General features: G+C 59.2%; 1 protein-coding gene across 5 annotated transcripts in view; it reads left to right on the top strand.

Annotated features, from left to right (window-relative positions):
* Positions 1-25,853, top strand: part of AGAP3 (ArfGAP with GTPase domain, ankyrin repeat and PH domain 3) — a 56,581-nt gene that overhangs the window by 11,265 nt on the left and 19,463 nt on the right. For 2 of the 5 annotated variants that reach the window (XM_041752157.1, XM_041752158.1), the window contains exons 2-9: positions 17,471-17,529; positions 17,758-17,845; positions 18,034-18,119; positions 18,264-18,405; positions 18,850-18,984; positions 19,114-19,241; positions 20,848-21,006; positions 24,488-24,580. In XM_041752157.1, the coding sequence (XP_041608091.1) occupies positions 17,471-17,529; positions 17,758-17,845; positions 18,034-18,119; positions 18,264-18,405; positions 18,850-18,984; positions 19,114-19,241; positions 20,848-21,006; positions 24,488-24,580 (890 nt within the window). Of the gene's footprint in view, positions 1-15,124; positions 16,219-17,470; positions 17,530-17,757; positions 17,846-18,033; positions 18,120-18,263; positions 18,406-18,849; positions 18,985-19,113; positions 19,242-20,847; positions 21,007-23,391; positions 24,328-24,487; positions 24,581-25,853 lie in introns of those variants that run through there. The other 3 variants (XM_041752161.1, XM_041752159.1, XM_041752160.1) reach the window with 3 other exon arrangements.

Here is a 25,853-nt window from a genome sequence, read left to right as displayed (position 1 = left end):
GAAGTGACAGCCCAAGGATTCAAGGTCACTGGTTAGCAGCGGGGCGCAGTTGGGCCCCCAGGCTTTTTTGCATCACCGTGACCTCCTTCCAGCACACAAGAGGAGGTGGGCCTGGCGATGGATCCTGCTAGTCACCTGCCCTTCAACCACGACCCAAGGCGGTGGTGCCAAGATGCTGTGTGTAACCAGCAAGTCTCAAAATATTCTCTTCACCCTGTCCTGGCATTTTAGGCGGGGCTGTTTTTGTAGGGTTTTTTTGGTTTATGTTTTGCCTTTGATTTATGCTAGGTTATATATGTATATATACGTAAAATAGCGGAATATATATTTATATCCTAGCGGAGAGTGTGTAAATGTATGCCTACTCTTGGAAGACACGTGGCACAGAATAAAACCCCCCTCAGACAGCAACTCTAGGTTGCATCCTTGCTCTCAGCCCACTTGCCTCCTGTGGGGCAGGGAGGCTTTCCTTACCTGGCCTGCTCAGAGGTGAGGTTACCATGGCTCACGCCCACGAAAGCGCATCCCATGGCATTGTGGCAATAAAATGCGAGGCTCCTTTACCTCCCTCCTCTTGTTAATGGCAGGAAGGACCGATTCTTTATCCTGGAAGCCACCAGGGAATCTGCAGGTGGGGTGGGCTAGGCAGTCCCCTTGTGATATCTTCAGTGGGACATCTCTGATCCCCCTTGGCCAACCCAAAAAGACAGAAAACATCATTTTTTTCTTCAGAGATTTTATTTATTCGTGAGAGACACACAAAGAGAGGCAGAGACACAGGCAGAGGGAGAAGCAGACTTCCTGCAGGGAGTCCAATGTGGGGCTCGATCCCTGGACCCCAGGATCATGACCTGAGCCAAAGGCTCAACCACTGAACCACCCAGGTCTCACCCCCCCACCTTTTTATTTTAAGATTTATTTATTTAGGGATCCCTGGGTGGTGCAGCGGTTTGGCGCCTGCCTTTGGCCCAGGGCGCGATCCTGGAGACCCGGGATCGAATCCCACGTCGGGCTCCCGGTGCATGGAGCCTGCTTCTCCCTCTGCCTGTGACTCTCTGCCTCTCTCTCTCTCTCTCTGTGTGACTATCATAAATAAATAAAAATTAAAAAAAAAAAAAAGATTTATTTATTTATTTGACAGAGATAGAGTGACAAGCAGGGGGAGTGCAGAGGGAGACAGAGAAGCAGACTCCTGCGGAGCTGGGAGCCCGATGCAAGGCTCCATCCCAGGACCCTGGGATCGGGACCTAAGCCGAAGGCAGAGGCTTAACCAACTGAGCCCCCCCCCAGGCACCCCCAGAAACCATCATCTTGTAGGTCTCTAGTTCTCCCCAGACTTGGCACTGTTAGGATGGAGACTCTGTCCTGAACCTATGTTGATGGGTTTTCTTGTCATTTGCTGGGCCCCAGTCCCCTGCCTGGGGCTTTACGCGTCTCAGTGGGCCCGAGTGGCACAGTGGCCCCTCCAGGGGGTGTTCCTGCCCTTGAGAACCTGATGGAGGCACGGGGCAGGCTGGCATCTAAACCTGGTTTGTCCAGCTCCAAGGCCCACCTTTGTAGTTTGGTCCCTCACGGGGCCTGGAGCAGTTGGTGTTCTTACCCAGCTGGCATTTGTCCTAAGCTGGATTCTGCTTCATTTGCTGCTTGCCCTGTGGACACAGAGCCCTGGGCTAGTCTTGGGTGGGCCTCCTGGCTGCAGCCTCTTACCAGGCTGGCAGAGAATGCTTGACCAACAACTCGGGGGCCTCCCTGCTCTGTACCCAGCCCAGGAGCCCTATTGGGCACTTAAGGTCCTTCAGGGAGCCTCCTGCCCGTATGACTGTGTTCCAGGGCTTGGTGCTGCCCAGGGGGCCGTCTCCCACCCAGGAGTGCCCCTGCTGGCCTGGGGAGCCGGGGCAGGTGGAGCTGTGGGCTCTCAGTCCCCTGGTAGCCACCCGGGAGCAGGGCTGGAAGTTGAGAGGCCATTTAGGGTAGGGGCAGGTGTTCTCCTGAGGCCCTGTGACTTCTCTTGGGCCGGAGTGTGGGGAGGGGTCTCCCCGGGGGTCTCTGCAAGGCTGGCTCTCGGCTGCCTTGGGCCCAGGCTGCGGACGTGCATGGAGTGATGGCCGGAGGGTGGAGGTGTGTCCAGTCCTCTGTCCTTCCTCTTGGAGTCCACATTCCCCCCAAGGGATCGGAACTGGGTCAGAGCTGGGGGATCGTTGAAAACATGGGGGTCCTGCGTTTTAGTGTATGTTTCTGACATGTCAGTTGGCTTTGGCCCTAAAAGCCGTTCCCTGTCTGGTAAGGAGGCCTCCCTCCATCAGGCCCTGGTTGGTGGAGGTGGCCGAGGAGCCAGCTACTGGCTGAGGGCCAGCCCTGAACTGGCCCACCCTGTGTGACCCGCGCAGGGTGGCTGGACAGGGTAACTGCAGCTGAGGCCCTGAGGGCGGCCTCCCTCCTCCCCGGAGCCTCGGATGTTCATGGAACTGGCACTAAAATAAATCGTGTCTGAGAAAAGCGTGTGTACCTCGGGCTGTAAGCAGGTCCCCCCACTGCCACCCGGTGGGGAGGGACGGCTAGTGGGCGCCGCGGCAGCCCGACTGCTTTGATAGGCACTGTGAGACACTGTTTTACCGGAATACTGATTTTATTATGAAAATTGCTGGCACAGTGTGTTTTTAAACTATTCAGATGTGCCACCCCACACGGTGGCACTTCGTATTTGTGCTGCAAATGTGCGAGATTGACAGCTCTTGCAGCGGGTGTGGGGAGTGGCGAGGCTCGTAGTTCAGGGCGACAGGATCTGATCTGGGACCTCAGAAAGAACGGTCCTAAGCAGGTTCACTTCCTGTCGGTGCCCGGTGCATGCCAGCCACTGCCCTTCCTACACCCTCGGTGTTCTCTGGACGTCCCCGCAGGGCACGCGTTACCCCCATTCTGCATATGGGGGCCCGGAGATGAAAAGGGATGCGCTTTTAGTGGCAGAGGCAGGACAGGACCCAGGAAGGCTGGTCTCAGAGCCTGTGCTCAGGGCCCCCAGGTGCTGCTGCGCCAAGAAACACATCCAGCTCTTAAAATACAGGAGAAGGGGTGCCTGGGAGGCTCCATCGGCGAAGCGTCTGCCTTCGGCTCAGGTCGTGATCCCAGGGTCCCAGGGTCGAGCCCTGTGTTGGGCTACCTGCTCAGCGGGGAGCCTGCTGCTTCTCCCTCTGCCCCTCTTCCCTACTTGTGCTCTCACTCGCTTTCTCAAATAAATAAAAATCTTTAAAATAAAATACAGAAGAAAATTCAAAGAACATTGTCTCTTCTGGGAATAAGAAGGGGCTTCTGAAGCCAGATAGGAAACCTAGGATATATAGAGGAAAAGATGGGACAGATCTTCTCCCAGCTTTTTATTTTGAAGAATCAGCACCTTGAAAGGCATTTGCTGGCCCCCCCCCCCAACCTCACATTCTTGGCAACGGGAGGAGCGGTCGGCAGCTGCACAGGGTGGCACTTTGCCGAAGGCTCTTCAGCTGGCATCTCCCAGCATGGGCACATTCTTGCGTGTAACAGAACACCAGTGTCACCCCCGAGGGAATTGACAGGAATCCTCTGACATCATTCAAGAGCTCACCATAACCAGAATCTCTCCGTTTCCTCCAAATACCTTATTATACCCTTTTTGTTTTTCTACAAATCAGGATGGGATGAGGATGCAACAGGATCTGGTGAGATGCTTTTTCCTGGCACACAGACTCTTGAAGGGGCTGGGCCAGATTTCTTTTCTTTCTTTCTTTTTTTAAATTTTATTCATTTATTCATGAGAGACACATAGAGAGAAGCAGAGATACAGGCAGAGGGAGAAGGAGGCTCCCCATAGGGAGCCTGATGTGGGACTGGATCCCAGAAACCCGGGATCATGACCTGAGCTGAAGGCAGATGCTCAACCGCTGAGCCACCCGGGCATCCCATGGGCCCGATGTCTTGTAGAAGGTCCGTGCCCTGGGTTTGGATGCATCAAAGTTCTCCCTCTGTCCTCGGTGCTGCCCGGGACCTGGCGTGATGTCCAGGCGCTGATGAGATCCGGGTTAAACTCCTCTTCTGGGATTACCCCCTGCTGTGTCACATCTGGTCCTGCTGTCAGTGATGGTAGGGAGCTAACAGTCTGGAAGGTCCCTTTCCACCCACTTAGTGATTGCTGAGTGATCTGAGCGCTGGGGCTGGGGCACCTCAGAAGTCAGCTGCTCCCAGGGAACTTGCACTCCCTCGAGGGTGGGAGGGGGAATTGTGTGTGTCTGTGACCCTTGCCTGCATCAGGTGTATTGGGGGGGTGGCCATGTGCCGATTTTCTCAGGTGCGTGTTCCTCCTGTGAGTCCTCACTGGTGGTGGTACAGCGTTGAGAGGTGCGTTGTCCCAGCCCACCTGTTTTTTTTTTAATAAATTTATTTTTTATTGGTGTTCAATTTACCAACATACAGAATAACACCCAGTGCTCATCCCGTCAAGTGCCCCCCTCAGTGCCCGTCACCCATTCACCCCCACCCCCTGCCCTCCTCCCCTTCCACCACCCCTAGTTCGTTTCCCAGAGTTAGGAGTCTTTTTTTTTTTTTCAGAGTTAGGAGTCTTTATGTTCTGTCTCCCTTTCTGATATTTCCCACACATTTCTTCTCCCTTCCCTTATATTCCCTTTCACTATTATTTATATTCCCCAAATGAATGAGAACATACAATGTTTGTCCTTCTCCGATTGACTTACTTCACTCAGCATAATACCCTCCAGTTCCATCCACGTCGAAGCAAATGGTGGGTATTTGTCGTTTCTAATGGCTGAGTAATATTCCATTGTATACATAAACCACATCTTCTTTATCCATTCATCTTTCGATGGACACCGAGGCTCCTTCCACAGTTTGGCTATTGTGGACATTGCTGCTAGAAACATCGGGGTGCAGGTGTCCCAGCATTTCATTGCATCTGAATCTTTGGGGTAAATCCCCAACAGTGCAATTGCTGGGTCGTAGCCAGCCCACCCGTTTTTATCATCGCTCTTGTCTCACGGATTGTCGTCATCGTCATCGTTGTTCAGATGCTCTAATATAATCAATTACAAAATTAACAGATGTAATTACATTTCTGTGGAGTAGAGTAGGAAAATTCGCTTTCACGTACATATGCCAGTTAAATGCTTCAGATGCCTGTGACAGCGGCCCTGCAAACTGTGAAGAAAAGGATCTTTTACATCCTGAAGGCCAATGGTCAGAGCAGAGGACCAGAAATACAGTTCAGAGGAGAGGAAACGCACATTGTTGGTGATCGTGAAAAAGATGCTTAGCCTCATGCATAATCGGGGACCCAGAGCAGAAGAGAAACAAGGTCCTGGGCTCCCCTGTCCCATAGCAGAAGGCAAATGCCCGATGCTGGTGCGAGGCCGGTGCTGGCCACCTGCTGGGCTGGAGGGAGATGGCCAGGGTCGATGAGGGAGAAGCCATTGGACGCCATCCATTAACACAAAAAAAATGTGTCTTTGAACCCAACTGTCCTACTTTTTCCCCCACGCAATGAGTTGGGGAACGGTAGGATGAGGGTGGAGCATCGGCGCTGTGAATACGGTGAAGCCAGCAAATCAGGGTGAGTGAAAACCGTGCCCATGGACGGGGCAGGGACACAAGAGCATCTGGGAAGTGGCTGTGCACTCAGGCTGTGCCAGAGGCTGGATCCTGTTGTGGTGGAGGGACTGGTTCTTCTGGAAACTTCCACCCATAGGGAAGGCCCCTAGGGGGCCAAAAGCAGTTTTCTTTCTTTCTTTCTTTCTTTCTTTCTTTCTTTCTTTCTTTCTTTCTTTCTTTCTTTCTTTCTTTCTTTCTTTTTTCTTTCTTTCTTTCTTTCTTTCTTTCTTTCTTTCTTCTTTCTTTCTTCTTTTCTTTTCTTTTTTCTTTTCTTTTCTTTTCTTTTCTTTTCTTTTCTTTTCTTTTCTTTTCTTTTCTTTTCTTTTCTTTTCTTTCTAGATTTTATTTATTCATGAGACAGAGGGAGAGGCAGAGACATAAGCAGAGAGAGAAGCAGGCTTCATGCAGGGAGCCCGACACAGGACTCAATCCCAGGATTCCAGGATAATGCCCTGGGCTGAAGGCAGGTGCCAAACCGCTGAGCCACCCACGTGTCCCCAAGAGCAGTTTTTGGAGTGTGTTGTGAAAGTGGTTTTATACCCCCAAATTGTAAAAAGATGGACAGTGGGGCAGCCGCGGTGGCTCAGCGGTTTAGCGCCACCTTTAGCCCAGGGCGTGATCCTGGAGACCCGGAATCCCCTGCAGGGAGCCTGTTTCTCCCTCTGCCTGTGTCTCTGCCTCTCTCTGTCTCTCAAGAATAAATAAATAAACTCTTAGTGTGCATTTATTATATGTAGTAGTCATAACCCACTTTCCTATTCTGTGTCTCAGCCAGAGCTGGAGTTGGAAGGCTCTTGTGAGTCCTTGTTAAGAGGCGTGGTGATCCCAGAGTAGCTACGGATATTGGGGGCTAGGGGCTGGGCAGAGCGGGGACTTGGGGGGCTGAGCCTTCAGCCAGGACAGTTGCAGACCCGCCTGTATTTCTGGTGAGCCATGTGTCCCTTCTGTGTGCAGCTATCATCCCCAAGAGCAATGGCTCTCTGCTCCTAGCATCTTTTTCTTTTTACAGAAGTTGTGTCCTCCCTGTGAACGCTGTAGATCACAGAGTAAATAAAACAGACACTTGGCAGAAAAATAGAAGCACAAAAAAATCCCTGTAGTCCTGACTGCCATAGGTCAGCCAGTGTCCTCCTTGGGATGTGTTCCTTGCATGTGGACCCATGGTACATCAGCCTTGCTGAAAAAAAGAAAAGCAAAAAAAGATCCTAAATGTCACCACCTGTGTTAGGTAAAACAAGGCTTTGCAGGGATGCCTGGGTGGCTCAGTCTGCCCTAGGCTCAGGACGTGATCCTGGGGTCCTGGGATTGAGTCCTTCATCGGGCTCCCTGCAGGGAGCCTGTCTCTCCCTCTGCCTATGTCTCTGCCTCCCACTCTGTGTCTCTCATGAAAAAGTAAATAAAATCTTAAAAAAAAAAAAAAGGTCTTTGCAGACGTATCTTAAATGGTTACACCTTCTGGAGATGTGGTTGCTTCCTTCCTTATTTCTATGTTGCTAGGTGTTTTGTGTTGCTTTCATTTTTTTGGTTGTGTTGGACGTCTTCGGGCCTCTGTCCTTTCCTCTGTGTCAGATGGGCCCCATGGCGGCGCGGATTCTGGGGGCAGAGCCTGTCTTCTCGTCGTGCCCCTGGCCGAGCTGCTCTCAGGGCCAGAGGGCCCACTCATACACCAGCCAGCTGCAGAGCAAGGGCTCTGGAAAGCGAGAAGCAGAATTTCATTCTTATTTCTGTTTGAGTAACAAATGCAAATGAATAGTTTCCACTTGTGTTGGCCATTTGTCCTTTCTTTGCTCACGTGGAGGTTTTATGTTTGGGTTTTTTAAGCAACATTTGTGCTACTAACCTGTTGACATAGCCACTCCCCCTCCAGGTGTCAGTTTCCCTTTAATTCTATTTGTCTTAGGGTTCTTAAAATTTTTAATTGTTCTGGATTTTTTATTTTTATGTAGTTGGACCTATAGATTTTCTCTCTCCTATCCTTTATTTTTTTCTGTTTTTAAGATTTTATTTATTTGTTTGAAAGAGAAGGAGAGTGAGTACCCAGAGGGAGAGGAAGAAGCAGACTCCTTGCTGAGCAGGGATCCCAGGACCCTAAGATCATGACCTGAGCTGAAGGCAGACACTTAACCAACTGAGCCACCCAGGGGCCCCTCTCCTGTCCTTTAAATTTTAAAAGCCTTGTGGCATATTCCTTCTGGCCTCCCCCTTTGACAATGTATCCTCTCCTGGTTCATCCCCCCTCATGCAGACTTCTGTAGCTGAGGAGCTTTCCCAGGCTGCCCGGCCCTACATGGTGGGCTCAGCTTGGCTGTGGTAGGTGGGGGGCTTGGATAGCTGAGGTCTCAGGCTCCAGGGAACATTGTGGGCACTGAGGGGGTGTGAGGAGGGTACACGGAGTGGCCCTCTGTCCCTTCCACGTGCGGGCTGGCACAGTGCTTGGGCACTACCACCGGGTGTGGGCCGTGGAGACCCTGCAGGGAAGCTCAGAAAGCTTGTGTCCCCCCACCCCCCGGGAGGAAAGCATCTTCAGCTCAGGAGGGTGTTCCATGGACTCCTCTGCTCCCTGAACGGCCTCTTTGTGGCTGTGTCTACATGGCATGAAAGTGAGGCGTGCCGAGGGCTCATCAGCCCCAAATAGCCTCTTTTGTCTGTCAGCAGTAACCACTTCAGATGGCTTTCTCCTTTGGAAGTATCTACACTGTGTCTACCTACACAGATGTCCCCGGGAGGGGTGGCCGCAGAACCTGGGTCAGCCTCTCTTACTGAGTCAGTAGGACTGGGCAGGGGTTTGTTTGGAAGGTAGGGAACGAGGAAGCTGGGAGGGGGTCTTTTTGGGAGGACGGCCCTGGCTGGGAAGGGCAGGGCTGGTCCTCACTGAGGTGCCTACCCACAGGGGAAGACAGGCAGGGGCTCCCTGCAGGACGAGCTCTGGGGCCCAGGTCGGCCCTGCATCCGTGGAGATCTCGCCAGGCCAGGGAGGCCCAAGGGCTCGGAGCCAGTCCGTGGCCCTGGGATTGAATGCCAGCTTCAGCCACTTATTAGCTAGTGACCTCAGGCTGTTTGGCATCGGTGCCTCGGATTTCGCATCTGTATGTTGGGGAAAATTACCTGCTTTTCTCAGGGAGTTATTGTCAGAGTTAAATGGGTCAGTGTGTGTCACGTGCTCAGTGTGGCTTATTGTGTTCTTATGATAATAAGAATAAGTGGCTCTTATTACCAGGTGACCAGTGGCGTCCCATGTGGCTGCTGCCTTGGGTGTATGGGGCACAAAAGGTGGCTTTGCTGTCCTCAGAGCTGGCCTGTGTGTGCCCAGAGGCTCTGGTGAAATGAGAGCAGATTAGATACCAGCTTCTACAGCAAAGGCAAGAGGAACTGGGGATGCTGAGGGGGACCCTAAGATGTGAGAGCCCCCCAGGACTCCGTGATGGCAGTGGACAGGAGCTGAGCATTCTGACCACAGCTGCTGAGCTGGCGGGGTGAGAGGGGGCAGCCTGGGGTCTGGGCCCTGCTGGAGAGGCCTTGGGGTTCTTAGATGCTGAGTCCATGTGGAACCCCCAGCCCCAGGGCAGTGGGCAGGTATAGCTGTGGGAATAGGGTGGAGCCTTGGGCCTCAGGTCTGGCCCCACCCCCCGGGAAGGCACCTGCTCCACTTTCAAAACCTGTCAAGGGAATTCAGATGCTTTTAAACTTCTGTCCCTGGACTCTCAAACTACCCAGGTCTTTTTATTTTACCCCTTTCGTGTGCACTGCTCCCTTCCCTTGGGGCCCTGCACTTCCACCTGTGTACATGGCCTCTCAGGTGGGGTGCCACCTGGTGGCACTTGGCTTTCTGTAGCTCCACCATCTTGGAGCAGAATTAGTTCAATTGTTATACTTTATGGAATCTTCCCTTTATTTTTCTTAAGGATTTATTTATGAATGGGGGAGGGGCAGAGGGAAAGAATCTTGAAGCAGACACCCCTCTGTGCGCAGAGCGGGACGTGGAGGCTCACTGTAGGTCTCAATCCCATGACCCTGAACTCATGACCTGAGCTGAAACCAAGAGTCAGATGCTTAACTAGCTGAGCCACCCAGGTGCCCCTGGAATCAATCAATGTATCTATCTTTCCTTTCCTTTCCTGTCTTTCTAGAAGATTTTATTTATTCATGAGAGACACACAGAGGCAGAGACATAGGAAGCAGGAGAAGCAGGCTTCCTGTAGGGAGCCCAATGTGGGACTCGATCCCTGGGGATCGAGTCCCACAGATCACAACCTGAGCCGAAGGCAGATGCTCAACTGCTGAGCCACCCAGGTGTCCCTGGAATCTTTCTCTGATTAGGAATATCTTACTCTTGTGAAAATAAGGTGAGAGCAGACAAGTGGCAATACTGATAAGGAAGATCTCATAAATGGAAGGCCTTTGGGAGCCATGGGACTGGAAGAAACAAATTTTTAGTTTGTGGGACTTTGTGGGACTGTGGTTCAGTTTTGAAGGAAGAGAACACTTTTAAAGACATATGAAATGCGGGACACATGTCAAAATGGGGATGGAAAGGCAAGGAGTGGGCAGCCCCAGTGGTGCAGTGGTTTAGCGCCGCCTGCGGCCCAGGGCGTGATCCTGGAGACCCGGGAGTCCCACATCGGGCTCCCTGCATGGTGCCTGCTTCTCTCTCTGCCTGTGTCTCTGCCTCTCTCTTTAGCTGTGTCTCTATGAATAAATAAATTAAAAAATAAAAAAAACCTTAAAAAAAAAAAAAAAAGGAAAGGCAAGAAGCCATTAGGGAGTGTGCTCTGTGCTCCATTCTGAGTCTGGAATCCCCAGCCAGAGCAAGGCAGTGTGGGAAGTGGTGTGCTGCTGCTCTGCAGGGTCGCGGGGTGGAGTGTCTGGGACATGATGCGCACACGATGATTGAAAAGCAGCAGATTCTTCTTGCCACAGCACAGTGTGTGCAGGGCCTGTGGTCCTGGGTGTTGGTCCGAGCAGGGAGCAGTGTCTGGCCGGGTCCATCTTTGGGTTTTGGGATGTGGCAAGGGAGAACTGGTCAGGAGGCTGGTCAGGTGGACTTACTTGCTTTCCTCTGTCTGCACACCCACCCCCACTTGCCCCTTTGGTCCTCCCCGCTTCTCCATGGGGAGCTCTCTGGGACCCTGACCTTGGGAGATGGGCTGGAGTTCTCTCCCCACCCCCCCTTGCTCCTGCAGGTCTTGGACGTTTCCTGGGCTCCCGCAACACAGCTTCTCCAGGTCTGGAGGCCACGGGTTGGAACCGCAGGAGTGGGCGGGCCTCCCTCCTCGGGTCCCCTTGAGCGCTCTACATTGTGCTCCCTCTCCGTCACTGTCTCTCTGTCCAGATTGCCCCTTTCTGTAAGGACAGCAGTCCTAGGGGAGGAGGGGCCCCCACCCTACCCTGGGGTGACCTCATCTCTGCCATTTGCAGGCGCGCAACTTCCAAACAGGGTCACGCTCTAAAGTGCTGGGGGTCAGGACCTCAAAGTATGAATGGTGGGGGGCACAGTTCAGCCCAGAACAGCCTTCAGCAGGTAGAGAAAGACATGATCCAGAAGGGCCCTGGGAATGTTGGAGGTCTGCCTCTGCGGACAGTGGCTTGGCTCCAGCTGACGTGTGACCCTGGCATGTCCCACTAAGTTTCTGACTTGAAGAAAGCTGGTTTCAGTAGTTTTCACATCCCGCAGGACTGTCTCCTCTCGCTCGCTCTCAGCCAGCAGCAATGGCTTCTTTTACTGATCCCCTGCTTGGTGCTGGGCACCGTGTTGGGGCCCCCGCAGTCCCAGCACTGGTCTTCATAGCAACTTCAGGAGGCAAGGTGGGGTTATTTCTGGTTTACAGGCTAAAATCTGGGAACCCGGTGAGGGTGGCTGTGGATGGACACGCAGCTGGTAGGGCCCAGAGGCTTAATTTGAACCCAACTCTTTCAACCCCAGAGCACCTCACGCCTCTCCACTGGGGGTCTTTGCAGATGATTTTGCCTGTGAGTCATCTCCTTAGCGGGCTGTCCCAGCCAGGGCTGCTGTCTTGTCAGTCGGCCTCCCTCCCCGCTGGGGGAACAGAAGCCTGGGTCTGCAGTTCATGCTCTGCAGGCACGTGTGCCACCGTGCATTCGTTCGCAACCGTGCATTCGTCCACAGCACCGGCACCGTCTCCAGTATGCTGAGCTCTAGTGGGGGAGCAGTGAACACACTAGGAAAGCCCCTGGGAGTGAGGAATGTTCCGGGCACAGCTGCCGTGGGTCCGTGGGTCTGGGTGGAGAGAGGTCCGTGTCCTGTGGTAACAGTGAATTGTTGAGGAGGGGGCGAGCTGGGGCCGGGGGTGCTGGGGGGACAGCCAAGAGTCTCCACCGCCCCCTCCGCGGACTCCCTGTCCCCCACCCGAGGCCTGCGCACAGAGCTGGAGAGCGGGCCTGGGTGTGGCCCTGGCTGCCTGCCTTGCCTCCGCTGGGGCTCCCCGGCTAGGCCGCTGCCCTCCTGCCACCTTGCTCCCCGCCAGCTCCCGCCTTCCTCCCTTCCTCGCGGCGCCCTGGCCGCAGGAAGATGTTTTGCTGCCACCTTGTGGGCAGGAACAGCCTGGCGGCCGGTGTGGCTCTGGGAGTCCCAGGAGCATCGAAGGAGCCACTAGGCGTGCCCTCTGGCTTGAGTCCTGGCTCTGGGCGGGGCATGGGGCTCCAGCCGGCCGCGCCCCAGCACTTATCAGTGGGGCACCCCCAGCAAATATTTGAGCGGAGACCAGGTACGAGGTCGTGTGGGATTCTGGGGCTGGAGGCCACCGTTTGCTCACAAGCAGAGTTTGGTTCTGTGCTGGGCCTCCCACGCTGCACCTTCACGTGGTCTTCCTGCACCCTGCCAGCTAGCCAGGGTTTGTGGGGTCCTCCCGGGGCCCCCAGACCAGTCCAGGTGGTGGGGCCAGCCCACCCCACCATGGACCCCTTCTCCCTCTAGAGTCGGCTCTTTCTCTTTCCGATTTCCCAGCTCATTTTCTCTACTCTCTGCTTCCAGGGAAATGTGTATCCGTCCTCCCCACAGAGTGCACACCGAGGGGCATGCTGGGAAACTGCCTCCCTAATCCCCCCCCCCCCCCCGAAATTGCCATGGAGTCTTCTCACCCTTCAGCAACAGGGCTAGCATGGTGTTTCTTTTTCTTTTTTAATTAATTAATTTTTAAAGATTTTATTTTTTCATGAGACAGAAGTAGAGACATAGGCAGAGGGAGAAGGAGGCTACCTGTGGGGAGCCCGATCCCAGGACCCTGGGATCAGGACCTGAGCTGAAGGCAGATGTTCAACCACTGTGCCACCCAGGTGTCCCATAGCCTGGTGTTTCTGATGACCTTAGGGGACTGACATCTCAGCCGAGGGCTTAGCCTTATATGGAATTTCTGTACTGTTGATACGATCCCAGCTTGGGAGCTTTTTAGGATGGTCCTAACTGCCTTCGGGCCTTGTTGAGTGGAGCTGTGACTGCCTCATCTTGTCAGCAGAATCTTGGAGCAGAATCTTGTCAGGCACAACACGGAGACTTCATCTTGACCGGGGCTGATGCCATTGAGGGAAAGAAGGATGTGCCTGCCCTGTTCTCCTTCCTGAGAGCCTCGACCAGCTGGACGGGCCCCAGGATATTTATGTGTTGGCAGGTGTCCTCCTCTGTCTGGCTTCTCTGGGTCAGGACGGGCTTCTGGGAAGGAGGGAGAGGCAGGAGGCAGCCAGGGGAGGAAGAGGACACCGTTGCAGGTTTGGGAGCTGACCCTGGCTGAGCATTTTGCCTGGGAGGAGATTCTCTAGGTGCAGGGGGAGCCACCAGGAGCTGCCGCATTCTCTCAGAACATAAGATGTTCTTATGTCTGGGATAAGGCACTGCTGCCTGCCTTCCTGCAGCACGTATGTGTGTATCTGGGGCCTTTGCCCCCCGAGTGCTGTCCTGCTCCTCTCCCACTGAGATAGCAGAGTTCTAATGCAGCCCGTCCCTCCCCAGTGTCAGGACAGAGCTACTGTCCTGTGCTTGCAGGTTCCTTGGCTTGGGGGGTAGGTCTGTAATGAGCAGCCTCATTAGCTTGGGGAGGGGTCACTCCTACGTGTATGGCAGACAGATGCGTAGATAGGGAAATGGGAGTGTGGGACACTTAAATGTAGAGGAGTCAGGATCCCAGGGTTGTGTCCTCCCCATGTCTGAAGGATCCTGGGAAAGGGCCTTTTGTGGAACCATCTATTATGTGGGGAATATGCATCCTGGAGGGGAAGAAGCCATCCTATCACTGCTAATAAGTAGTCCCATGAAACCCTGAAACCACCCCCGGGGCTTTCCAGGCCCGGGTGATCCAGCCCAGGACTTGAGAGTGTCCAGTGCTGGGCTCTTCTCAGGAGCACCTAGGATGCCTTCTCAGGCATTCCCCCACCCCAGCCCCCTCAGGAATGTGCTACTTTTATCTTGTACTTTGCTTCTAAGCAGAACCTGGAATTTTGACACCGAGAGGGACATGGGGAGTTGGGATGGACTGGGGGTGGAGGAAGTTTGGGAGTATTATTTCTTTAAAACACATGCAGCACCCCCTGTCCGCCCCATCCTTGCCACTACCCAAACTGGTTTCTCAATCTGCTTGTGGTCTTACGGATTATGGCAAACTAGCTCATCTCTTCCTCCGGGAAGAGGACTGATGTTTAAAATGCAGTAGAAAGCACAGCAGAGCAGCTACCTGCCTCCTGCCCCCATCCTGGGGTGAGCCCTGCACTTCAGGAGACTTCACAAGTCCCTAGTGTGGCCCACACTCATGTACAGGCATCCGTGCTTGGGGAGAGTGAGCATCAGGCTCCAGCCAGCACTGAGCGCACAACCCTTCACCTCGGCCAGCCACCCTCTGGACAGCCTCTGAACAGGAGATGAGACCCAGGGACTCAGAAGCGAGTCACTCATCCAGAACCATGTGGCCCAGGACTGAAGATTACCTTTTGACTCTCTGCTGCCCTTAGGCAGGACACTTAACTGAATCCAGACAATTTTATAATCTCCAAAGGAGATGATCACCTCGGCCATCAACAGAAGAGCTGCCTGTAGTATCCAGCAACCTGATCCTAGAGTTTGCCAACCTCAGAGTGTCTCAGCCGAGAACTAAGGATCACCTCGCTCAGGGTCCCCATTTCACAGACAAGGAGCCTGAAAGCCAGAGAAGGTGCATGACTTGCCCCCTGACTCCTAACTGAAGCTCTTTGTGATGCCGGCCCAGTGTGTGGTGCGCTGAGGACTGTTATTTATTTGGCCTGCTGGTAATGACAGCTCCTCACCTACTTGCCCCATGCGAGGAGGAGCCCTGGGCTGGAATTTCCTGTTTTCTGAGGGCTCCGGGGGCTGCCCCAGCAGGCTGACTCCCATGCCACCGCCGCCGCCGTTCCGGGGTGTTCCAGGCCAGGCTTGCCGCCTCTCCTTGCTGGGCCGGCTCCCGGCCTCTCCAGGTCTGGGCTTGCCGGCTGCCGCGAGGTGGAAGCGTTGAGGGACTCCGTGGGCCCGGCCGACACCAGGTGCCCAGAGGCCGGAGGTCCGTGCGCCCCGGCCAGGGCCCCGGCCCTGGGCCCAGCCGCGCGCCCCTCGCCATGGGCCTGGCCCTCGCCCGCGGGCCCTGAGCATGGAGCGGGGCTGGCCGCCGCGGGACAGCTGCAGCCCGGAGCGGCCCGCCGCCTGCCGCCGCGCCCTCAGCGTCTGCGACTCGCTGGACCTGCGCGGCGCCCCGGCCGCCCGCGCCGCCGCCGCCCTGCAGGCCGCCCTGAGCGCAGCGCGCGAGCAGCCGGCGCGGCCTCGGAGCGTCTGCGCGGGCGGCCCGGGGCCCCCGCCCTCGGGCGCCCGCAGCCTGCTGCTCGGCCTCCTGCGCCCGCGCCTCGGCCGCCGCGGCCTCGCCGACGGCCCCCCGCCGGCCGCCGGGCCCGCGCCCTCGGGGCTCCCCGGCTCGGCCGCGCCCAGCCCCGCGTCCAGCCCCGCGCCCAGCCCCGCGCCCAGCCCCGCGCCGGCCCGGCGCAGCCGCACCCGGGGGGCCCAGGCGCCGCGCCCGCGGCCCACCAGCATGACGTTCCTGGAGGTGAACCGCCTGGAGCTGGCGGCGGCCGAGGGCGCGGGCGCGGGCGCCGGGCTGGGCCGCGCGGGGAGCGCGGGCTTCCTGCGGGGCGCCTCGCTGTGGAGCAGCCAGCGCTGGCAGGTGCTGCGCGGCGGCGGCGGCGGCGGCGGCGGCGGAGGAGGCGGCGGAGGAGGCGGCGCGCGCGGCGCCCCCGGCCCCCGGCGCGGCCTGTCGGCGCTGAGGAAGAGCTTCAGCTTCCGCCTGCGCCGCGGCCAGGAGATCCGGCGCGCCGAGTCCGGGCTGCTGCCCCGGGCGCGCACCCGCAGCGACGGCGACGCCAGCTCCCTGGGCGCCTTCCCCAGCCGCCGCGACCTGCTGCTGGGCGCCGAGGCCCCGCGCGCCGCGCCCGAGCCCTGCCGGCCCCGCACCGCCGCCGGCCTCTGGAGACTGCTCACCGGCCGCTTCCGCCGGAGGGAGCCCGCGCCCGCGCCCGCGCCCGCGCCCGCGCCGCCGCTGTGGAGCCGCCGGGCGGCCGCGGCCCCCGGGCTCCTGGGCGCGCCGGGCGGTAAGGGGGAGCGCGGCCCGGGGGCCTCGGTGGTGGGAGCCCCTTGTTGAGAGCGGGTGTGGAAACAGACCGGCCCTGCGTGGGAGAGGTGGGTGTGCTGGGCGCCCAGGTGAGCCCGGGCGGCCGTCGGGCCCCAGGCGGTGGCCGTGGCCGTGGCCGTGGCCGTGGCCGAGGCGGACTTGCGGGTCCCTGCGGCCTGGTCGCCCGCCGTCCCGCGCTGCCGCTGGCCCTCGGCAGGATGGAAGCTGAGACCAGGAGGGAAGGGCCCCTTCCTCACTTCTGGCCCGCGCAGCATTGAGGCCCCGGGGAGGGAGGAGGCCCGGAGGGGCCGAGAGCACTCGCCTTCCTAGCTTCCAGGTGGGGCTCAGCCCTCACCTGTAGCTGCCTCTGCAGAGGGACTGCTCGTGGACCCGATCGATCCATGGTGGTAGCTACTCTTTGAGCCTGCCTGGGGAGGGGAAGCAAGCAGAGGCTGGTCCAGGCCAGGACCCCCTGGGGCGGGCTGGACGATGCCCATTACAATGCAAAGAATAAAGAAAGTGGGTCTGGCCATAGGGGTGGAGGTGGCTCTGGAGGCTTCCCTTCCCCAGGGCCCTGCCAGGCAGCCCAGGACACGGCCCTCCAGCTCTCTCCAGGGAAAGAAAGAGTGGTGGCCTCCCATCAAGGAGGAGCCTGGGGAGGAGGGCCAGTTGGGCAGGATAGATAGCTCCCAATTCAACCTGCACCTCTCAGAACAAGGGCAGGTAAGGGCTCCTCCCTCTTCACCCCGCCTAGGAATGTGGTGGGTGGCCCCACCCTGTGAGAGCGAGCTGTTCCTACTCGCTGTAGGAGGCTGTTCCCCTTGCCTAGCTGCCAGGTGCCCAGCCCCGCTCGCTTGCTCGCTCGGTGAGCTGAGAGCTACAGGAGAGGCCTCTCACCTGGGCCTGGGGTCTGGCCCTGGTGGGAACTACTTAGCTCACTGGAGCAGTAAGAGGAGGAGGGTCGCAGGGCCAGGCCGGGAGAACTGGGCCCGCGGCTCTCAGAGTCCTCTCCCTGAGGACTATCATCGTTCCAGTTGTCTCGGGAAGAATTTTCCTGCTGCTCTCTAGGGAGTTAGGTGTGAGGGTTGGGGTCCCATCGGGACTGCACTGTTTTCTGGCCTCGGTTGAGGAAGGGGCAGCGTAGGAGACAGCTGGTGGCGGACAGCACAGGTGTGTGTACACGTGCGTGCAAGTGCCACCTCGATCCTGACGGGTGGCCTTCTCTCCTGCAGACTCCTTTGTGAACAGCCAGGAGTGGACGCTGAGCCGCTCGGTTCCGGAGCTTAAAGTGGTGAGTGTGACCTGGGGGAGCCCCAGGCAGTCCTGGGGCTGGGCGGGTGTGGGCCAGAGCCGCAGGCCCAGGCCTCGTTTCCCCCTGCCTCTCTGGTCTTGGCCTCTCTCCGAGGCCCCTCGCTTCTGTTCAGCCTTCCTGTCTGGTCCTTAGCTCTGGCCCTCCTTCCTGTCACCTTTCTCTTTCCTCTTGCGCCTGACCACTGCTCTCACCCCTCCTCTCCCACAGGGCATTGTGGGCAACCTGTCTAGCGGGAAGTCGGCTCTGGTGCACCGCTATCTGACAGGGACCTATGTCCAGGAGGAGTCCCCCGAAGGTGAGCACCATGGGCTCACTGGCCACTCTGTCCCCCCTTGATCCCCGTGCTGTGGTCTGTGAAGGGGAGCTGGAGCCTCCTGTCCTCCCAAGTCCTTCTGTCTCTGTTGGTAGCCATGCATTCCAGAACTACCCGGCCTCGTCCGTGGTCTGTCCCAGCTTGGGGCCTGATTGTGCGCTCTGTCCTAGGGGGTCGGTTTAAGAAGGAGATTGTGGTGGATGGCCAGAGTTACCTGCTGCTGATCCGAGATGAAGGAGGCCCCCCTGAGCTCCAGGTGATGCTCCTGCCCCCGCCCCGGCCCCTGGCACCCCCTTTCCCCAAGGATCTGGCTGACGCCTGGCAAAGTTGTGTGTGCGCGGAGGGGTGTGGAGCTTGCCTGCGAACGAGTGAGGGTGGTAACCCTGCCCGGTCCCCCTAGTTTGCCGCCTGGGTGGACGCGGTGGTGTTCGTGTTCAGCCTGGAGGATGAAATCAGCTTCCAGACGGTGTACAACTACTTCCTGCGGCTCTGCAGCTTCCGGAACGCCAGCGAGGTGCCCATGGTGTTGGTGGGCACGCAGGGTGAGCGGGGTGCAGGGGGACCGATGCGGGGGTGGGGGATGTGGCGGGGGAGGGGTGCAGGGAGAAAGCCCCATGCTCTCCCTTCTCGTGGCTGAGGAACCCCAGTGGGGGGGCACCACCTCCTTGCTGCGTCCGTCTGTTGGTCTGTCCGTCTGTCGGTTTGTCCGCCCTGGATCCCCCCCCCCCGCCCGTTAAAGCCTCCCTCCTGCCAGTAATGACCACATCCACGTCTTCTGTGGTGAATAAACGGTGGGTGGGGGGGTAGGGGCGGGCTCACTGCTGCTCTGAGCTGGAGCGAGGCCTGGACCTTGGTGGCTCAAGCTCTGCGTCGCCCACGCACCTGCAGACCCAGTGCTTCCTTCTGCCCTGGTCCGTAGTCGGAGGTCAGCGGCGGCACCACTTCCCCGCAGGCTGAATAAACTCCCGCCCTCCCGCCTCCCACAGACGCCATCAGTGCCGCGAACCCCCGAGTGATCGATGACAGCAGAGCCCGCAAGCTCTCCACGGACTTGAAGCGCTGCACCTACTACGAGACGTGCGCGACCTACGGGCTCAACGTGGAGCGTGTCTTCCAGGACGGTAACTCAGGCGTGGGGCGGGCAGGCCCCCCACGGCGGGGTCCGGAGGCTCTGTGACCCATGGGCCGTGCGCCCCGGAGGGCGGCTCTCTTCTCCCCAAGGGGCTAACTGACTCTGCTGTCTCCTGCAGTGGCCCAGAAGGTAGTGGCTCTGCGGAAGAAGCAGCAGCTGGCCATCGGGCCCTGCAAGTCACTGCCCAACTCCCCCAGCCACTCGGCCGTGTCCGCCGCCTCCATCCCGGCCGTGCACATCAACCAGGTGCGGCCAGCCTCCCCGCCTCCCACTCGTGTCCTGTCTGTCTGCCTGCCTGCCTGTGTGTCCCCACCCTGTCCGCTCTCCTGCCTTGTGACTGGTTTGAAAGCGCTGGCTTGAGTTCCCTATTGCCTGCACGACTGGCCTGGCCTCATCTGTGCCCGTCGTGACCACCTCCCTGCCAGTCCCCATCCCTGCGGCCACTCCTGCCCTGCAGCTACCGCAGCTGAGGCAGCCCAAAGGCTTGTTGGGTCTGTGTTCTCGGAACTTGGAGCTGCCCTGGGGACTGTCCCCGTGGAACCATACTCAGGAGGCACTGAAGGGTTCTCTCAGGCCTGCTCGCTTCTTACCTGCAGGCCCCACGGGGGGTGGGGGGCAGTGGCCTTCGTGCCATGTGGGGTCTCAGGGGTGTCCTGAACCAGGTCCTGCTGGGGTTCATCCTGTAGTAATCACTGGGATGGCTGCCTATTTCCCATTTACTGCTGATTGGTTTTTGGTCCTTGGCATTTGGGCCAGTACTTTCTGTGGGACTCTTTCCCCAGTCCGTGCCCTGCTCTGCAGAAAGACCTGGGTTGTTGCAGATGCACTGCCCTGAGTGGTCGAGCCGAGCCTCCTCTCTGGCCAAGGGCTCTTGTCTTGAAGTCCTGCCCTGTCCTACCAGCTTTCTGGCGATAGCCTGGTTGCTTTTTCCAGAGGCCCCCCCCTTCTTTAGTGCTTTAGAGACAGCGGGGGGTGGGGGGGTTCCCAGGGAGCAGCCTCACAGGGGAAAGAGGAAGAACCCTAGGTCTGTCTTGTTAGCTCAGAGCCATCGCACCCCAGCCCGCAGATTGCGGGGCACAGACTTCCTGGCTCTGTGTGCAGGCCCTGTGCCAGATGGCTCTGTCAAGGGGGCAGTGGTTTGGGCATTTTGCTCTTGTGCAGGTGAGGATTCGAGGGGGCTCTCAGGGCAGGACGTGTTCTCTGCTTAGTGAGCACCTTCCGGGCAGTGAGGGGCAGGCTTGTTGTGTGTGCTGTATGTGTTTCCCTGAGTCCTGAAGCAGCCGCTGCCCTGTGCTTCCTCCATCCGTGATCCCTTCCGTCTCTCTTCCCGTCTTTCTTCCTTTCCAACCTCTGCCCCTTACCTGCGGCTTCCTCCCATAGCAGTCTTCACTCTGTTCTGCTCTCTGTCTTGGCCCTCCCGGAACCCCGCCCCCATCACACACACCATCCAGAGGCTGACCTCAGCCTCCCCTGTGCCCTGTGCCCCACCCAGGCCTCCTGCATCTTCAGCCTAGGTCACTGACCCGGGGGTTCATCCATGGTGACCCGCCACCTCGTGCCAGACCCACCTGTGAGGCAGGGCTCCACAGTTTCTTCAATATCAGCCCCTGTCCCTTCCCCTGACTCACTAGCGGTGTCTCCGATCAGCTCACTGGCGGGCACAGAACACCCCTACTAGGGCCCAAGTGGGGCTGCCCAGCACGGCGCTGGCTAGATCCTGCTGGCCTCCAGGCCGTGCTGCCCTCCCTCCTCTACTGCCCCGTGAGCCCCAGGCCAAGTCCCTGGCCCCTGCCTGCCGCCTGCCCCTGCACCCCGCTCCAGAGCAGCCCTCAGCAGCCCTCTCTGTCCTTAGGCCACGAATGGCGGCAGCAGCGCCTTCAGCGACTACTCCTCCTCAGTCCCCTCCACCCCCAGCGTCAGCCAGCGGGAGCTGCGCATCGAGACCGTGGCGGCCTCCTCCACCCCCACACCTGTCCGCAAGCAGTCCAAGCGGCGCTCCAACATCTTCACGGTATGTGCCCTGCGCCCTGCCCTCCCACCTGCCCGGCTGCCCGTACTGGCCAGGCAGGGCCCGGCCCCCAGCCCCGCAGCCAGGAGGGAGCAGGCGAGAGCCACAGATACTGGGCCACGGGCAGCCCGAGTCAGGAAGATGCCACCCGTACAGACACACACAGCTTCTGCAGGCTCCTCACTGGTGCCCTCACGCACACTCAGACTCTTCTAGACGGTTCCTCTGAGTGCTCAGGGGGCCGCCCTCAGCATATGCACATAGACCCTCCCGCCTCTGCTGCGTACATGCGTACATTCCCTCGTCTCCCTGACCTGTAGGGCTGGCCTCTTGGCCGGCCTGAAGGATTTTTGGCCACATCTGCTCTAACTCCCCTGAAGCCCTCACGTTCACAGTTGTGGAGCAAGGCCCCCAAGGCTACAGGAAAGGTTCTCTGGTCGAGCTAGGACTGGGGTTCGGCCTCCTTGTCTGCATCCCACTCTTTTTCCATGGCCTGACACTTCCCACCCACGGCTCACCGGGTACCCCAGGGGCTTAGACATCTTTCCCTGGGTCTCGTCCCCTGCTCCTAGTCTATGCCTCGGGCCCCGGACAGGCTGGTCCTCTGCCCTGCTCACAGACCTCACTCAGGGACCCTGCGTGCCTTCTGCTGCTGGGGGCCTGGCCCCGCGGCTCTTAGGTGCTCCCCCTTCCCGTCTGCTGCCTGTCCATACCCCACATCCAAGGCACAGGGCCTGCCCCACACTCTCACCTTCCAGCTGGGACTCGGCTGGGCTGTCCTGGGAGTCTTGGGTCAGATGCAGGTGGGCGAGCCGCCCGTGTGGATTCTCAGGAGATCACTCGGTACTTGTGCATCAGTCCGCGCGCCTCTTTCTGAGCATCAGGGCTCGGCTCTCGGCCCGGTCCTGTGTCCAGCTGGCCCAGCAGGCTCTGCCTGGCTCTCAGGAGCCTCACCCAGACAGAGCCAGCGCCCCCAGGCCTTGTTCATTCATTCTCGCCTCTGCCTGCCCAGCACACCGCTGCCCGGCCCACCCACTTCCGTCCACCCCGTGCCTGCCACGCACCCCCTCATTCGTGCTGACCGCCCCCCGCTGCTGACAGCTGCTGCCGTGCATTGCACTCCCCCAGCCCTGACCCTGCCTAGCCCTGATGCCTCTTGTTTCTGTTTGTGCTCACCGAGACACACTCAGCCCCGGGCTGCCTGCCTGTGCCCACGCCCGCTGAGGCGGCGGCTGCAGAGCCCCTGGGTGCCTGTGTTTGCAGTGACCGCCGTCCGCGTCCCGGCACCTGCCCTCCGACCTCCCGCTCTGGTCATCCACTCCCTCAGCACCATTCTGAACCTCCCACATCTTCTGCTGCTAGGCCTGCTGCCCTCTGTCCGCCGTCCATGCCCGGCTCCCGGCCTCCTCGCCGCAGCCGTTCGTGCTCCCTGCCCTGTGCTCCTGCTGCCTGCTCCGCTGTGCTGCCTCCGCCTGTCATCCTTGTCGTGCGCACGGCACAGCCTCCCCCTCCTTCCCCGGGCCCTTCCTCTCTCCATCCTCACTGTGGCCACCTTATTTTTTCTTTTCGTTGTTTCCATGGTGACCTCACTTGCGCCATTGTCCACGAGGAGGCCTCGAGACACGCCCGTCTCTAGGAGTGCATCTCGGGACCTCCCCCTCTCATCACCACTGTCCAGGCCACCTCCTCGCCCTCATCCTCCTCCCCGGCAGAGCCAAGCCTGCATGGGGCTGGTGTCCTCGTGACCCACCCTCTGGATGTGGCCACCGATGTCCCCAGTCTCCCCCGTGACTTCATGTGCTCATTTTGTTGCCAGTCTTGCCCTGGTTCCCATTCTGGGGGACTGCCCCTCTGGGCTCCCAGGGATCCTCTGGTGGTTGCGGGGGTGGGGGGTCTCTTGGCTCAGCAGCCTGGCCGGGACAGGCTGTACCCCACTCCCCCCCAATCAGCTTTTTGGTCCGGGGACCTGGTGGCAGCAGTCCCATCCACCTTCCTCCTCCCTGGGCTGAAGGGGCAGAGGCTGTGGCACCCGGGAGAGGCCTCGGGCAGGTGCCGATGGTGGAGCTGTGGGCAGTGGCCTGTGACCTGGTTCTTCCTCCTCCCCTGCCTGTGCGCCCCCACCTGCACTTGTAGTCCTGTGTCCTTGGCTCCTGGCAGCCTGGGAGAACGGGAAGGGATGGGGGCCCCGGCCGCCCAGTGGCGAACATTCCCCGATGAGCTGGACTGCCCAGCGGCCTCTGCCGCCACCGCCTCCTCCTCGTCCTCCTCCTCTTCATCCCGCTGCTGCCTCTCCCTAGGCACCTGGGTCTCTGCCCTCACCAGTGCTGACCAACTCGTGCGGGGCTTAAGTATAACTTGCCAAAATCTTTATTCTTTCGATATTTGCAGATATGTGCCACTGTTTCCAACTTTTCATCAACAAAAAGGCCTTTCCAACTCCTTCCAAATTAGAAGACCAGGTGGTGACACACAGCACCTCTGGACATTCTCCCCTGTGCGGGGCCGGAGGCGGGCCGGGCCCTGGGACTGCTCTCAGATGAGAAGCGGCCGCCGTGCTCCCCACTCCAGAGACCCACAGGAACCTTTGTAACTAACCCCCACCCCCAGGGAAGGCTAGGAACGCTGGAGCCCGCGGCTGGGGGCTGCCCCGGGGACCAGGCCCGGCTGGACGCACTGCGCCAGGCTCGCTGCATGGAGAAGAAGGGAGCTCGGCCCCACGCCCGGCGCCAGGCCAGCGCAACGAGGCCCAGAGGGGCGGGGGCGTCCGAGCGCCCGCCCTGGCCCAGCTGCTCCTGGGGGGAGCTTTCCTGCCCCTCCCCTCCTCTGCTCCTTCCTGCATGGACTTCTGCTGTTCCTGCTCCGCCCGGATGCCACAGCCACCGCCGCGCGCTTGCCTTTCCCCTTCTTGGCCTCCCCATTTCCTAGGATCCGCGCTGGGGCGGGCTCTGCCCCAGGAGCCTGGCAGGGGCGCAGGGCCTCTTCTGGCCTCTCTCCTCTCTCTCTCCATCCACTGTGCCCCTCGGGCCTCGCCGACCGTGCTCGGTGCAACGTGCCGTGTGGTGTCTGTACGGCAGACGGGCCGCTGCCCGCTTACTTCTGGACTTCGCTCTCCCCGGTTATCATGCCCTGTGCTCCCCGCCATCCCTCGGCCCCACCGTCCACCTCTCCTCGCCCCTTCCCTTCTCTTATGCCCCAGCCCCCTGGGCTGCGCGCTCCTCGCGCCCTTGGGATTCGTGTCCTTGCTCTTTTGTAAGGGGCGGGCCTGGCTCAGTGCCCCGTGCTGCTCTGTATGGTGCCGTGTGTAAGAATAAACCCGTTGGAATACTCGTGGTCTCAGTTCTTCCCGGTCCCGCCGCCCCGGCCCTGCCCCAGCACTAGGGTCTGCTCAGGAGGAGGGAGGAGGGGAGGGCAGGGGAGTCCAGGTGGGCAACCGTCCCCCTTGGGCCCTGGGCCCTTTTAACACGCCTCTTCTTTTCTCTTGCAGTCTCGAAAGGGTGCTGACCTGGACAGAGACAAGAAAGCCGCTGACTGCAAGGTGGACAGTATCGGGAGCGGTCGGGCCATCCCCATCAAACAGGTCCGTGCTCCTATCTCCCTGTGGCCAGAGGAGTGGGAATGAGGGCTGAGGCGCAGGCCGCACCTCTGGGGGGTGGCCTGAGAGGCGAGCACCCCACCCCCATCCCCCGCCCCGCCATTGCCGGGCATTTTAACTGCAGAGAGGTCTTCCTGCTGAGGACAGTAGCCCCTTGCTGGAGCAGCCCCTCCGTGGCTGTGCTGGGGCCTCCTCGCTGCCACCAGGGGGCAGCAGAGAGCCACCTGCCATCCTCAGCCTCCCGCAGAGCCCCAGGAGTTGGGTGGCCCTGCCCACTTGGGCCCGTCCCAGAAAAGGAACTCATGGAGAGTGCCCAGAGGGGATGGTCAGGGCTGCTCCTGCCGGGGTCACTGGTGCAGTCTTCTCCACAGGAGCCTCCCTTCCCTGGGAAAGAACAGCTGAGTGGAGCTGTCCCCTCCTGGGCACCTCCTCTCTGGGTCACTGCCTGGCAGGGCTGGGCCTCCAGAAGCCTGGATCTTCTCAGACCCCCGAGTGGGTCCCGGTGCCTGAAAAAGACCTCGGGCGCTGCGGGGCGTCCTTGTGCGGAGGTGGTGGTGTGCTGGGCAGGGCCGTAGAGCTGCCGAGCTGGGGGGGGGTTGGGGGAGCAGAGCCAGGAGGTGTCTCTGGAGCCCAGGGAAACACCTGCTGGCTGCCGTGCTCATGAGGATGGGGCGGTGGCTTGGCGGTCAGGACTGGGCTCGGCTCAGACCTTCTTGGGAGCCGGTGGTTAGACATGCCATGTCTGTAGGATCTGTGTTGTCTGTCAGGTTTTGATTGAAGAGGAGACTGGGTGGCTGGGCCGCCGGAGCTTGACCAGGCCGGAGCCCTGTGGTGAAGGTTTGGCCCTCCAGGCTGGGTCTTCTGGGGCCTGTGGGCAGGTTGGCAGAATACGTCAGAGTGGGATTCTGACCCCATGGCGAAGGTCCACTCAGAATGGAGAGCCCCGAAAGGGTGTCAGGGCCCAGAGTGTGGGTGGGGGCCCTGTATGTTGCTCTGTGGCCTGTGTCTGCTTCTGCCCTCCCCTGGAATATCATTACGGGATGCCTGGCAGAGACAGCTCTAGCCGGATCCCCTCCGGGGAAGCCAGGGGAAGCGGCTGGGATGGAAGTGGCAGTGGTGTCTCCTTGCCTGTCTGTGGTGTGGGTCTGGGTGCAGAATCCGACCCCACAAACCTGTTGATGGTGAAATTGCATTCTCTGGGACTGTGCAAACCAGGGGCTCCTTGTGGGCCTCTCACCAGGCGACATGCATGTGTCTC

Source organism: Vulpes lagopus, chromosome 4 (genome assembly GCF_018345385.1).
Source record: "Vulpes lagopus strain Blue_001 chromosome 4, ASM1834538v1, whole genome shotgun sequence".
Classification (NCBI taxonomy): domain Eukaryota; kingdom Metazoa; phylum Chordata; class Mammalia; order Carnivora; family Canidae; genus Vulpes; species Vulpes lagopus.
This window is presented reverse-complemented; position numbering and strand designations above follow the sequence as displayed.